General features: G+C 56.7%; 1 protein-coding gene across 9 annotated transcripts in view; it reads left to right on the forward strand.

The window, feature by feature from the left end:
* LOC100336476 (granulocyte-macrophage colony-stimulating factor receptor subunit alpha) overlaps positions 1–12,765 on the forward strand; it is a 50,047-nt gene extending 37,282 nt beyond the window's left edge. For 6 of the 9 annotated variants that reach the window (XM_059885262.1, XM_059885258.1, XM_059885261.1 and 3 more), the window contains 7 exons: positions 972–1,105; positions 2,648–2,671; positions 4,625–4,760; positions 5,295–5,390; positions 5,637–5,730; positions 7,668–7,749; positions 10,879–12,765. In XM_059885262.1, coding sequence (XP_059741245.1) covers positions 972–1,105; positions 2,648–2,671; positions 4,625–4,760; positions 5,295–5,390; positions 5,637–5,730; positions 7,668–7,749; positions 10,879–11,052 — 740 coding nt within the window. In that variant the 3' untranslated portion in view covers positions 11,053–12,765. The other 3 variants (XM_059885259.1, XM_059885265.1, XM_059885266.1) reach the window with 3 other exon arrangements.
* The last annotated feature ends 81 nt before the right edge of the window (positions 12,766–12,846 follow it).

Genomic DNA, 12,846 nt, shown 5'->3' on the forward strand with positions numbered 1-12,846 from the left:
AACACTGGAGTGGGTTGCCATTCCCTTCTCCAGGGGACTCTTTCCAACCCGGGGATTAAACCTATGTCTCTTAACGTCTCTGCATTGGGAGGCGGGTTCTTTACCACTAGCGCCTCCTGGGGGTTCCACAATGAAATACTGCTCAGCCATAAAAAAAAAAAAAAAAGATTTAAATTCTGCCATTTGCAACAACGTGGATGGGCTTGGAGGGTATCATGCTAACTGAAATAATTCAGACACATAAAGACGTGTGGTTTAATCACTGAGTCGTGTCCAGCTTTTTGTGATCCCATGGACTGTAGCCTGCCAGGCTCCTCTCTGTGGGATTCTCCAGGCAACAATACTGGAGTGGGTTGCCATGCCCTTCTCCAGGGGATCTTCCCGACCCAGGGATCGAACCCAAGTCTCCTGCATTGGCAGGTGGGTTTTTTACCACTGAACCCCCTGGGAAACCCAAGTGACTCCAAGAATTGACACCAAGTCTGGCTGCTTGGGTGGTCCATGTAGATGCTGGGTGAGTCTGCTTCCCGCTTGTAGGGTGTCCCGGAAAAGGCGAGGGATGTGCCCAGAGAACATTCTCCTAATGGCAACCCACTCCGCTGTTCTTGCCTGGAGAATCTCCCTGGACCAAGGAGCCTGGTGGGGCTATAGTCCACGGGGTCACAAAGGATCGGACCCCACTGAAGCGACTTAGCTCGCACGGCAGCATCTCTGCCTGGGGCTCCAGCGAGTCTGCAAGGTAGAGGCAGAGGGCGGGGGTCGGGACCCGGCCAGGAGCGGACAAGCCCAGAATGCGCGCTCAGCCGGCCTGAGGTTTTGCTTCCTCAAGAGCAGGGTTTCTCCGGGTTTTACGCAACAGCACAGGAATGGGCCCAGGTTAGCGGGGGATGTCCCTTCCGCTGCCTCTCACCCACTCGACTCCTGCGGGTTGCAGGTTTGTGACCCTGCTTCCTGTTTGGGTCTGTTCTCAGAAAAGTATAACCCGCCGGCGAACGTCACCGTCCAGGACAACGTATCGCATTTCGTGATTCGCTGGGATGCCCCCGCCATGAGGTACAGCCTGTCCAATAGCGTCTTGCGCTATGCACTGGACATCCAGAAGATGGTGAGGACCTGACGCTTCGTGGAGGAACACGGACTGCCTCGCCTCTGCTCCTCTCGCTTTGGGGTGCACCCCCCACACACACACACACCCGGACGTCACTCTTTGCCTCAAGAGTCTCTTCTCTGCTTTCTCCCTTACTGTCTCTTTGTCCTAAAAGTGCCGCTCATTCCTCTTAAAATTTTTTGATTTCTTTGATTTTTGGCTGCGCTGAGCCTTCGTCGCTGCACGTGGACCTTTTTCTCTAGTTGCAGACAGCGGAGGCTGCTCTCTAGGGTCGGCAGTTTCAAAGCGCGGGCTTACTTGCTGCACGATACGCGGGATCTTCCTGGACCAGGAATCGAACCCATGTCTCCTGCATCGGCAGGCTGAGCGTTAACCACGGACCCCCACCCTCACTGCAGGGAAGTCCGTGTGCATTCATTTTTGCCGACGTTCACTTACGAACTGTTTTTTTTTTCTGCCGTCGATGTTCTTGGTGGTCGTACCTAGGAAACCGGTTAGCGTCGCCCGAGGTCATAAAGATGGTGCTTGTGTTTGAGTCTCAGGGTTTCGTGGTTCTAGCAGTTCCGTTTAGGGCTTTCATCCACCTCTGCTGTCTGCCTCTCTCCACCCCGTGGAAGGCAAGTTCCCTCAGAGCAGGGGCTGCAACAACAAAAAATAAATCAACGTTCATTCATTCCCGCACGGAGCTCACATACTGAAAGGTAGCATCTTTCCTTCCCAAGTGGATAGAGGAAAGGCAAAAACAGGAGAGAAAACCTTCTCGAGGGGGAAAAAATGTGTTCCTTCTTTTTCGTTTTGGCTACACATTTTTTGCAGTCTTTGTTCCCGATCAGGGATAGAACCCTTGCCCTCAGCCGTGAAAACACATAGAGTCCTAACCGCCAGAACACCGGGGTTGCTGTGGTTCAGTCGATCATAGGGTCAGGGAGACCCCCTGGAGAACTGCATGCACAGACGAGCCTGGGGGGCTGCAGTCCACGGGGTCACAAAGAGTCAGACACGAAACAGGGACAAAGACAGCACTAACTTTGCAGGGGATACAGGAGATGTGTGTTCGATCCCTGGATGAGGAAGATCCCCTGGAGAAGGAAATGGCAACCCACTCCAGTATTCTTGCCTGGAGAATCCCATGGATTAGGTGACTCAGACGGTAAGGAATCTGCTTGCAATGCAGGAGACCCAGGTTCAGTCTCTGCGTCAGGAAGATCCCCTGGAGAAGGAAACGGCAACCCACTCCAGCATTCCTGCCTGGAGAATCCCATGGACAGAGGAGCCTGGTGAGGCTACAGTCCATGGGGGTCGCAAAGAGTCAGACACATGTGAGCAACTTACCACTCACTCCCAGAAGCTTTTTGCTTTCAGCTTGATAAGAGAAACTCCGAGAAGCCTCTTTTAAATCCCTGCATCTGTGGAAACTCGATTATCTCCAGCTTAAAATAATCGTCACAGCTCTCCTGGGATTCCCAGGGGGTTCTTGCGTTTGCAGACAAAACCAAAAGGCCAGGCACTTAGCATGTCTCCTTTGCTCTCTCTTTACAGGGCAGCTTTTCTAAGAGAGAACCCGTAAGTATGCCTTCCTTTCTCCGCTGCATCCGTGCTTGGGTCATAGATGCTCAGAGTCCCTCCCTCAGCAGGCAGGGCGCTCAGCTCAGCCTCGGGTCCCTCTGTGCCCCTGTTTAGGGGTCACCAGGCTCTGGTGACCGATGGAGAATTTGTGGTCTCTCAGACGCCTCTGACTCAGCTCAGGCAGCCTGGTGTCATCCTCCTTGTGGACACAATAACATGGTGGTCCCGAATGGGCCTCCTTGCACCTTCTGAGCCCCACACTAGTGAGCTGAAAGGGTCCCTGTAGAAGTCAGGTCCACCGAGAACCGCACAGCACGACTTTATTCGGAAACGGGGTCTCTGCAGAGGTGATGAAGTGAGGGGTCTGAGATGAGGTCCTCCTGGATGGGGGTGGCCCTAAACCCAGGGACAGGGTCCTTATAAGACACAGAAGAGGAGAGACACGGACACAGAGGAGAAGCCACGTGGAGACGGAGGCAGAGATGAGAGGGAGGCGGCCACCAGCCCAGGGACGGACGCCTGGAGCCCGCAGAAGCTGGAAGAGGCGGGAAGACCCTCCCCTGGAGACTCTGAACAGAGCTCATTCCCAGATCCGTGGGGCCACCGGACACCCCCAGGCCACACCCCCCTTTCCTCCCTGACCACCCAGCCTCTCCCGACTCACAGGTCCCAGAAGAGCCCCAGGGGCGACCAAGGGCTGCCATGCTCTGACCCCAGCTGGAGGAAAAGGCCTGTCTATTGTGTGCGTGTGGGAGAGGCGTCCCTGGGCTCAGAGCCTGGCTGTGCCCTGCATGTCCCTGCCCTACCCTGAGTTCTGTGTGTAGAATCCTTTTGCTTTTTATTTCAACAATTTCTTTAAAGGACTTTTATTTTACTTCTTTATCTTGGCTGTGCTACAAGGTACACGGGATCTTAGTTCCCAGGCCAGGGATTGAACCTGCATCCCCAGCAGTGGAAGTGCAGAGTCCTAACGACTGGACCACCAGGGAAGTCACCCCTCTGTGTACCCCTCAGAATAACCGCAAGCCCACGTCCCAAGGGCATGGGGCCCCTGCAGGAGGCCCGGACGCAGACGGACAGCTGAGAGTCCTGATTGTTGTTGTTCAGTCGCTCAGTTGTGTCCAGCTCTTTGAGACCCCACGGACTGCAGCACACCAGGCACTGTTATCTGTCAGATAACAGCTGTTATCAGATAACAGCTGTCCTGTTATCTCCCAGAGTTGGCTCAGATTCGTGTCCATCGAGCCGGTGATGCCATCCAGCCAACTCATCCACTGTCATCCCCTTTTCCTCCTGCCCCCAATCCCTCCCAGCATCAGGGTCTTTTCCAATGAGTCAACTCTTCACATGAAGTGGCCAAAGTACTGGAGTTTCAGCTTTAGCATCAGTCCTTCCAATGAACACCCAGCACTGATCTCCTTTAGAATGGACTGGTTGGATCTCCTTGCAGTCCGAGGGACTCTCAAGAGTCTTCTCCAACACCACAGTTCAAAATTATCAGTTCTTTGGTGCTCAGCCTTCTTTATGGTCCAACTCTCACATCCATACCTGACTACTGTGAAAACCATAGCCTCCACTAGACGGGCCTTTTGTTGGCAGCGCGATGTCTCCGCTTTTTAATTCGCTGTCTAGGTTGGTCAGAGCTTTTCTCCCAAGGAGCAAGCATCTTTTAATTTCATGGCTGCAGTCACCGTCTGCAGTGATTTTGGAGCCCAGAAAAATAAAGTCTGCCACAGTTTCCATTTTCTATGCACCTGTTTGCCATGAAGTGATGGGAGCCCCAGATGAGAGACGGCAAAGCCCCTTCGGGCTCCCACAGTGGGCTGGGAGGGATGGATCAGAGGCGGCAGGTCCACTGTGCTCCCAGCTGTCAGGGGGCACACCCTCCGCCTTCTCCGTGTTTCCAGTCTGGTATCCGTGGCTGTCACAAGGTCCTTTTTTCTTTCAAAGGTTTTTCTAAGCAGACAATATAAAAACAAGTACAGACTGCCCCGCGCTGACGTGACAGGAGAGCACACCGTCCGCATGAGGGTGCAACATGTGCTGTTTCAAATCTGGAGTGAGTGGAGCTCCACACACCATTTCGGTGAGTCTCCCAGAAACACCCGTAGATGCTGACATGTGCCTGGTGGGGGATAGGAATGACCTTTCCTTTGAATCTTGCTGTCCAATCCTCCTTTTTTTTTTTTTTTTTACAGTTTCTCTTTTATTTCAAACCAGCTCACCTTCATTTCTGTTGTTCAGTTGCTCGTACACACCTCTTTCTCTCACCCTTGACATTTCACAATTACGCATTCATTCCTTTGGCTATGCAGTGCAGAACCGAAAGTTAATATTCACTGACAAGGAAGGCATTGTGCAGTATTAATTGTGCCTTTGTAGAAAAGTAATTGCTGTATCATCTTTTGAGAGTGGCAAGGGGGGAGGTGGGGAGATTTGTTATTTAGTTGCTCAGTTGTGCCTGACTCTTTGCGACCCCATGCACTGCGGCACGCCAGGCTTCCCTGTCCTTCACTATCTCCCAGAGCTTACTCAAACTCATGTCCATCGAGTCGGTGATGCCATCCAACCGTCTCATCCTCTGTCGCCCCCTTCTCCTCCCGCCTTCAATCTTTCCCAGCATCAGGGTCTTTTCCAATGAGTCAGTTCTTCGCATCAGCTGGCCAAAGGATTGGAGCTTCAGCTTCAGCATCCGTCCTTCCAGTGAACATTCAGAGTTGAGTTCCTCTAGGATGGACTGGTTGGGGACAGTGACATACAGTGGGCTGTGGTGGGTGCGGGATCCCAGAAGAATAGATTCTTTGGTGCCATCCTTCTCAAATCCCTGGGATCCCTCTGTATGGAAATTCCCCCCTCCTCCTCTCCAGCCCTGCTTCTGCCCCCACATCTCCCGCCCTGTCATCCAATACCAGGGATGGGCAGGCAGGAGTCACTCCTGACCCTCTGCTTGTCTGCCCACCAGGTGTCCCAGAGGAGAATTTCCTGGTGGTCTTGATCGGGCTGGTGGTGGGGGCCACGGTTTTGTTTGGCATGGCCCTGATGTTCCTCTGTAAAAGGTAAGACACACACACACACCCCAAATAAACTCGGAAACGGCAGGTCAGAACCCACACACAAAAGGGCCCACGCTTGTCACTGCCTCCCCACAGAGTGGCCAGAATCCCAGACTTGGAATGCAGTGTGGAGGTTGCTCAGGGTGGAGGGGTTGGGAACACGGAGTGGCTGTTATTAAGGGGCCCGGGTTTCGACATTGGTCTGTCGTGGGACCTAGTCACGGCACAATTTAATTTTCCTGTGTTCCTAGGGGTTGCGTGGTTAGTGCCAAATGCACTCTTGATTTAGTGCCTGAAGGAGTGAACTTTAAAAAGAGGCTTCCGAGAGAGGTGAGGCCAGGGGTCTCTGCAGATAACACAAGCCTGAGCGGAAGATGGGTCCCGAGCACGTGGCTGGGCAAAGCGAGCGCCCCAGTTAGGGGGCAGTCCCTGGCGTCACAATCCAGAAATGCCTCCCAGGGGACCCTGCAGGCGCAACCGAGGGGTGGTGGAGGCCGGCTACGGCCACAGCCGCCACACGGGGGCGGCAGCGAGCTGCTTGCCTATTTCCAAGCCAAAGGCGGGAGGAGAAGGGGGCGACAGAGGATGAGAGGGCTGGATGGCATCACCGACTCCATGAACTTGAGTTTGAGCAAACTCCGGGAGGTGGTGATGGACAGGGAGGTCTGGCGTGCTGCAGTCCGTGGGGTCATGAAGAGTCGGACACGACTGAGCGACTGGACTGAACTGAGAAACACAGGGAAGGACTGTGTTCCCAGGGGAGACCCGGGCTGTGTGGCATAAACTGCAGCTGCAGACGCAGGCTCTGCCCCCTTTCCTGGCTGCCTCCTCACACCTGCGCAGGTGTATTGAAAGCCAGGGGACCCCCACCCCCACCCCCGCCCCCGCAGTGTCCGGAGAAAGGCTGCCCATAGGAGACCCAAGGCAGGGGGCTGCCGCGGGCGTGCGGAGGGCAGTTGAGGGCGTTGTCGTATCCACGCTGGATGTGTCTGGAACGTTTCATTCACGAGGACCAGAATCAGTGATGGGGTGTCTAGGGGCTCTCATATAGAAGGCATTCTGTGAGGGCACACGGGGGCTTCCCCGGTGGCCCTAGTGGTAAAGAACCCACCTGCCACGGTAGGAGATGTAAGAGATGCAGGGCCGATCCCTGGGTGAGGAAGATCCCCTGGAGGAGGGCGTGGCAACCCACTCCAGTATTCTTGCCTGTAGAGCCCCATGGACAGAGCGGCCTGGCGGGCTACAGTCCACGGGGTTGCAAAGAGTCGGATATGACTGAGCGACTTAGAGTACGCACACGCGCACACACGCACACGAGGACGGGGGGCGGCCTGGCGGTGTTTGTATGGCATCCAGGAGGCTTTGGGGCCTGGAGAGGGGACACTTGAGGGTGCTCAGAGGGGCTCCGGTCCCTGGAGGGTCTTGAGGTCACATGCTCGCCGAGTTTGCGCGGACAGGCTGGTGGAGTGGCTGGAGCCGGTCCCGAGGCCACCTGCCTCTGGGTTTCTGCTCTGGTTGCAGCGTGGGGCCTGGGGTCCAGGGCTCCTCGCTCGCAGGGGACAGGGTCTCCTGTCTCAGCTGTCTGTCCTCGCGGGCCCGCCCCGCAGTCGGGGCTGAGGCGGGCAGCTCCGTCAGGCGCTGAGCGGTCCCCAGGACGCCCGGCCTCCCTGCCCAGACCCCTGGGGGCGCCCAAGCACCGACCCGCCAGCTCGGCACGGTGGCCAGGGCCAGCCACGTGGGCACCTGGTCCTCACCGCGCCCCGGGCGAGGAGAGAGAGCTCTTCGGGCAGCGCTGTCCGCCCCGGCCCGCGTTCACCCCTGAGGCCGGCCGCGCCGCATGAAGAGCCGGCCTCGCCACGGGGCTGTGGGCACTCGGACAGGACAGGGCCCCTCGCAGCTCTCAGGCTGGGCCGCAAGCGTCTCTCGTCTCTTCCCGCCAGGTTCTCCCTGAAGAAGAAGCTCTTTCCGCCCATCCCGCGGGTGAAGCAGGAGCTCGCCGGTGCGTTCCTGGCCAGCCTGGAGGTGAGCGAGGCCGCCTCCCGGGCGCCGCCTGGGCTGGGAGACTGGCGCTCAGAGACGCGGGGGGCGGGCGCGAGTGTGCTCGGTGTGGAAGGCTGGCTTGGGGCCGTCAGTGCCCGAGGAGGGCAGGGCAGGGGAGGGGAGGGGCGTGTGGAGGGAGGGGCAGGGGGAGGGGAGGGGCGTGGAGGGAGGGAGCGGCCTAGGGGAGAGGCGGGGCCTAGGGCAGGGGAGGGGAGGGCAGGGGAGTGTTGAGGGGAGGGCAGGGGAGAAGCGAGGAGGGGAATAGGAGGGGCGTGGAGGGGCCTAGGGTGGGGAGGGCCTGGAGGGGAGTGTGGAGGGGAGGGACCTAGGGGAGGGGAGAGGCCTAAGGTGGGGGAGGGGCATGGAGGGCCGTGGGGAGGGGAGGGGAATCCTAGGGCAGGGGAGGGGTATGGAGGGGAGGAGCCTAGGGTAGGGAAGGAATGTGGAGGGTAGGGGCCTTGGGCAAGGGAGGGGAATGGAGGGGAAGGGAAGGGAATGGAGGGGAGGGGAGGGGCCGAGGGGAGGGGAGGGTCTTAGGGCGGGGGAGGGAGCTAAGGAAGGGGAGGGGCCTAGGGCGGGGAGGGCGTGGAAGGGAGTGTGGAGGGGAGGGACCTAGGGGAGGGGAGAGGCCTAGGGGAAGGGAGGGGCCTAGGGCAGGGAAGGGGTGTGCAGGGCAGGGCCGAGGGCTCATGCGGTGTCGGGGACACGGGTGTCCAGCTGCCTGCACCCACAGCTGCTTCTGCAGCGAAGTAGAGAAAGCGACACAAGGCGACTTATCTCCACGTGGGAAACTGCAGAGCTTGGGTTTTGTGCCTTTCTGGGGTCGCCATGGAAACCGCGGTACGCTCACCTTGGGATTTTCGAGGAGTGGCATCTGTAAAGACCGCATTTCCGATCCAGGCGCCCCGTGTGCGCTCCTGGGTGGATGCTGAATTTTGGCAGGAGGGCGTCCGTGTGACTCACCAGCTCCCGCCCACCCCCCACCCCGCGGTGGCTGGAGGCAGGGACCCTCCCGGGAGCAGCTCTGCGCCCCTGACTACATCTCCCCATCCGCCACACGTGTCTCCGTCCCTGTGAGAAAGCAGAGATGCCCCTAAAGCACAACCTGCGTTCTGAACCCTAAACCGTTTCCCCAGGAAGCCCCCTCCCCTGCTTCCAGTGCCCCTGGGTTTCTTCGGTGGAGCCCGTTGACTCCAAGGCAAAAGTTTTGCGTTTCTTGATCTGTGCGTGACCAAAGCGACCGTGGTGCTTAGCGCTGTTGAGATAACAGATAAAACCACACACAGATTGTCAACGACCTGAACCTTCCAGAGGTCCTGTGCTGACCTCACCCCTCTGCCCTGCACCTGCGTGCGTGCGTGCTAAGTCGCTTCAGTCGTGTCCAGCTCTGTGCAACCCTGTGAAACGCAGCCGGCCAGGCTCTTCTGTCCATGGGACTCTCCAGGCAAGGATACTGGAGTGGGTTACCATGCCCTCCTCCAGGGGATCTTCCCCACCCAGGGATCGAACCCAGGTCTCCTGCATTGAAAGGTGGGTTCTTTACCACTAGCGCCGCCTGGAAAGTCTCCTGCCCTGCACAGGCAAATCCCAGGTCCTTCAAATGTGTGGTCTTGTATGTGGGACTCAGTGGCTTGACATCAACGGTCCTTATTTCCTGGAGGGTGAAGTTGTGAACTTACCACCCCCAGCCCTGACTCTCAGCCTTAGGCCAGCCAGGATCACCCCCTACCTAAACTAGGGAGTGAGGCTCCCCACATTTTCAGTCAGCCACCCCCCTGGCTCCCCAGGCCACTGATCCCTCTGGTCACCTCCGTCCTTGGGGTCTAGACACACCAACCTGGTGGGGCTGTGGCGTCCACCAGAGGTCACGCCAAGACAGGGGAGGGTCTGTTCAAAATCGGGAACTGTCTCTCTGTGATTTTCCCGGGAGATGGCAAAGACCCATCCCTCCACCTGGATTGCAGCATCTCAGAGATGACTGTACCCATGATGTGTTCATTCTTTATTTAAAAAATAAAAACACAGCATTATCAAGATTTCACTCACATGTCGTAGAATCCACCCTTTAAAGTAACAGTTTGGGGCATTTAGCAAGTTCCCAACACTGCAGCCATCAGCTCTGTCTAGATCCAGAACATGCTCATCGCCCCCAAGGACACCCTAGCTACATCACCAGTCACTTCTCCCCTGCCTGCCGCAGTCCCTGGCAACCACAAGCCCACTTGCTGTCTCTGTGGACTTGCCTGTTCTGGGCGTTTCCTATCAGTGGAGTCACACACTGTGTCCTTCTGTGTCTGCCTCTCTCACTGAGCGGCGTGTGTTCAGGGTCCATCCCTGTTGTAGCCTGTGTCAGATTTTCTCTCCTTTTCTTGGTTCTGTAATATTCCACTGTGTGGAAGGACCCCATGCTGTTTATCCACTCATCTATCCATCCATCCATCGTCCATCCATCATCCATCCATCCATCCATCATCCATCCACCCATCATCCATCCATCCATTCACCCATCCATCCATCATCCATCCATCCATCATCCATCCATCTATCCATCCATCCATCCACCCATCCATCCATCATCCATCCATCCATCATCCATCCATCTATCCATCCATCCATCCACCCACCATCCATCATCCATCCATCCATTCACCCATCCATCCATCATCCATCCATCCATCCATCATCCATCCATCATCCATCCATCCATCCATCATCCATCCATCCATCATCCATCCATCCATCATCCATCCATCCATTCACCCATCCATCCATCATCCATCCATCCATCCATCATCCACCGATCTATCCATCCATCCATTATCCATCATCATCCGTGCATCCATCATCCATCCATTATCCATCATCATCCGTCCATCCATCCATCATCTGTCTATCCATCATCCGTCCATCCATCATCCATCCATCCATCCATCCATCATCTGTCCATCCATCATCCATCCATCTATCCATCCATCCATCCACCCACCATCCATCATCCATCCGTGGATACATGAGCCCTTTCCACCTTCTGGCCGTCATGAGTACCACTGATTGGGAGGACCAGGGACTCCAGAGCGTGGCCTCACCTGTGTGCTGTGTCCTTTCTTCTAGGAGACAGCCTCCTGTGGAGGCCATCCGCCATCAGCCTCCCAGGACCCTGAGGACATCTTCACCGTGGAGGAAACCCTGTCACTGGCGAGTGCACCAGCAAAGATGGGAGGTCCAGCCCCAGCCCCCAACCCTTACGAAAACATCCCTTCTGCGGGTCCTCTGCTCAACCACTAAGAGGACTCTGGTTCGACTTGCCCACCGCCTGCCACCCGATCCCACTGCCTCAGCCTCTGCTATACCGTCCCCCGCTTCCCCGCCCACTGGCCACCGCTGCACACACCTTTCCCAGTTGCAGGAGGGACCAGCCGCCAGCCTGTCGCCCAGATGTGCCCTGTAGGTGGGTGAGGATATTGGCAGAGTCCGGCTCACACTCTGGTCCAGGCTGTCCCTGTGAAGATGGGCACCAAACTTGCCCGTAACAGCACAGACTTGGAGACGAAGAAATAACGGGGTGTCCGGTCTCCATGGGTTCAGGAAGATCCCCTGGAGGAGGGCACGGCAACCCACTCCAGGATTCTTGCCTGGAGAATCCCATGGATGGATGGACTATAAAGAAAGCTGAGCACCGAAGAATTGATGCTTTTGAACCATGGTGCTGGAGAAGACTCTTGAGAGTCCCTTGGACTGCAAGGAGATCCAACCAGTCCATCGTAAAGAAGATCAGTCCCGGGTGTTCATTGGAAGGACCGATGTTGAAGGTGAAACTCTAATACTTTGGTTACCTAATGTGAAGAGTTGACTCATTGGAAAAGACCCTGATGCTGGGAAAGATTGAGGGCAGGAGGAAAAGGGGACGACAGAGGATGAGACGGCTGGATGGCATCACTGACTCGATGGACATGAGTTTGAGTAAATTCCGGGGGTTGGGGATGGACAGGGAAGCCTGGTGTGCTGCGCTCCATGGGGTCACAAAGAGTCAGACACGACTGAGCGACTGAACCAACTGAACTGAAGGGTGCCAGCGAAGCAGATAACCTCGGAAAGGATGGAGGCTTTAGGAGAAAGTGAGCAAGTTTCTCCCAGTGAATGACCGGCCTCTGTCCGTTTTGGGGGCGCAGGGAGCACACGCAGAATGAGCACGGAAGACGCCCGGTGGAGCGCGAGTCTCTTCCGCGGCGTCTCTGGACAACCACACGTGAAGCATCTCGCTGGGTTCCAGCCACGTCCAGGAGGGACCCGTCTCCCGGGCACAGCTCTCTCACGCTCGGGCTGCCGGCTAGCGATGCTAGAAGCAGAGACACCCAGCTCCGACGGCGGGAGCTCCTGGCTTCGGTTTCCCGGGAACACCATGCGCCGGTCCCAAGTCCACGCTACAGAGAAACAGGTGTTTCTCAAGAGACGGCGGCCGCTGCTAAGATTTCATTGCGAAACTTCCGCGTTTGGCGCGCTGCGCAGGAAGAGCGTCTTGGGAAATGCTTGCGGTGTTTCGAGAAAATAGAGAAAGATGAGGTCGTGGAATCAGAGAAGGTGCCCGCTATCGCTGTGGCCACAGAGCCTGCGGCCCCGAGATACGCCGTGCGGTCACTCCAGCGCGTCTCTGGGGTGCGGTGCTGCCTGTGATCAGCGGGCGGGAGTGACCGGAGGTGCCCCAGCTCCGGCCCGGACTCGGAAAGACCGGCTTCTCTTCCGGCTTCAGCTCCGGCTGAAGATGGGCTTGCACCCTGGAACACGCTGATTGACAGGGATGAGTTTATGAGTAAGTTAAACGTCAGAACCCAGGGACTTTCTTGGCTGTCCGATGGTGAAGACTTCGCCTTCCAGTGTGGGGGGGTGTGGGTTTGATTTCTGGTGGGGAACCTAAGATCCCGCATGCTTCGACGCCAATAAACCAGAACATAAAACAGAGCGATATTGTAACAAACTGAATACAGGCTTTAAAAATTGTTATTGTTGAGTCTCTCAGTTGTGTCCAATTCTTTGCGACCCTATGGACTGCAGCATGCCAGACTTCCCTGTTCCTCACTCTCT

The sequence above is a fragment of the Bos taurus genome, chromosome 3, assembly GCF_002263795.3.
Source record: "Bos taurus isolate L1 Dominette 01449 registration number 42190680 breed Hereford chromosome 3, ARS-UCD2.0, whole genome shotgun sequence".
Taxonomy (NCBI): Eukaryota; Metazoa; Chordata; class Mammalia; order Artiodactyla; family Bovidae; genus Bos; species Bos taurus.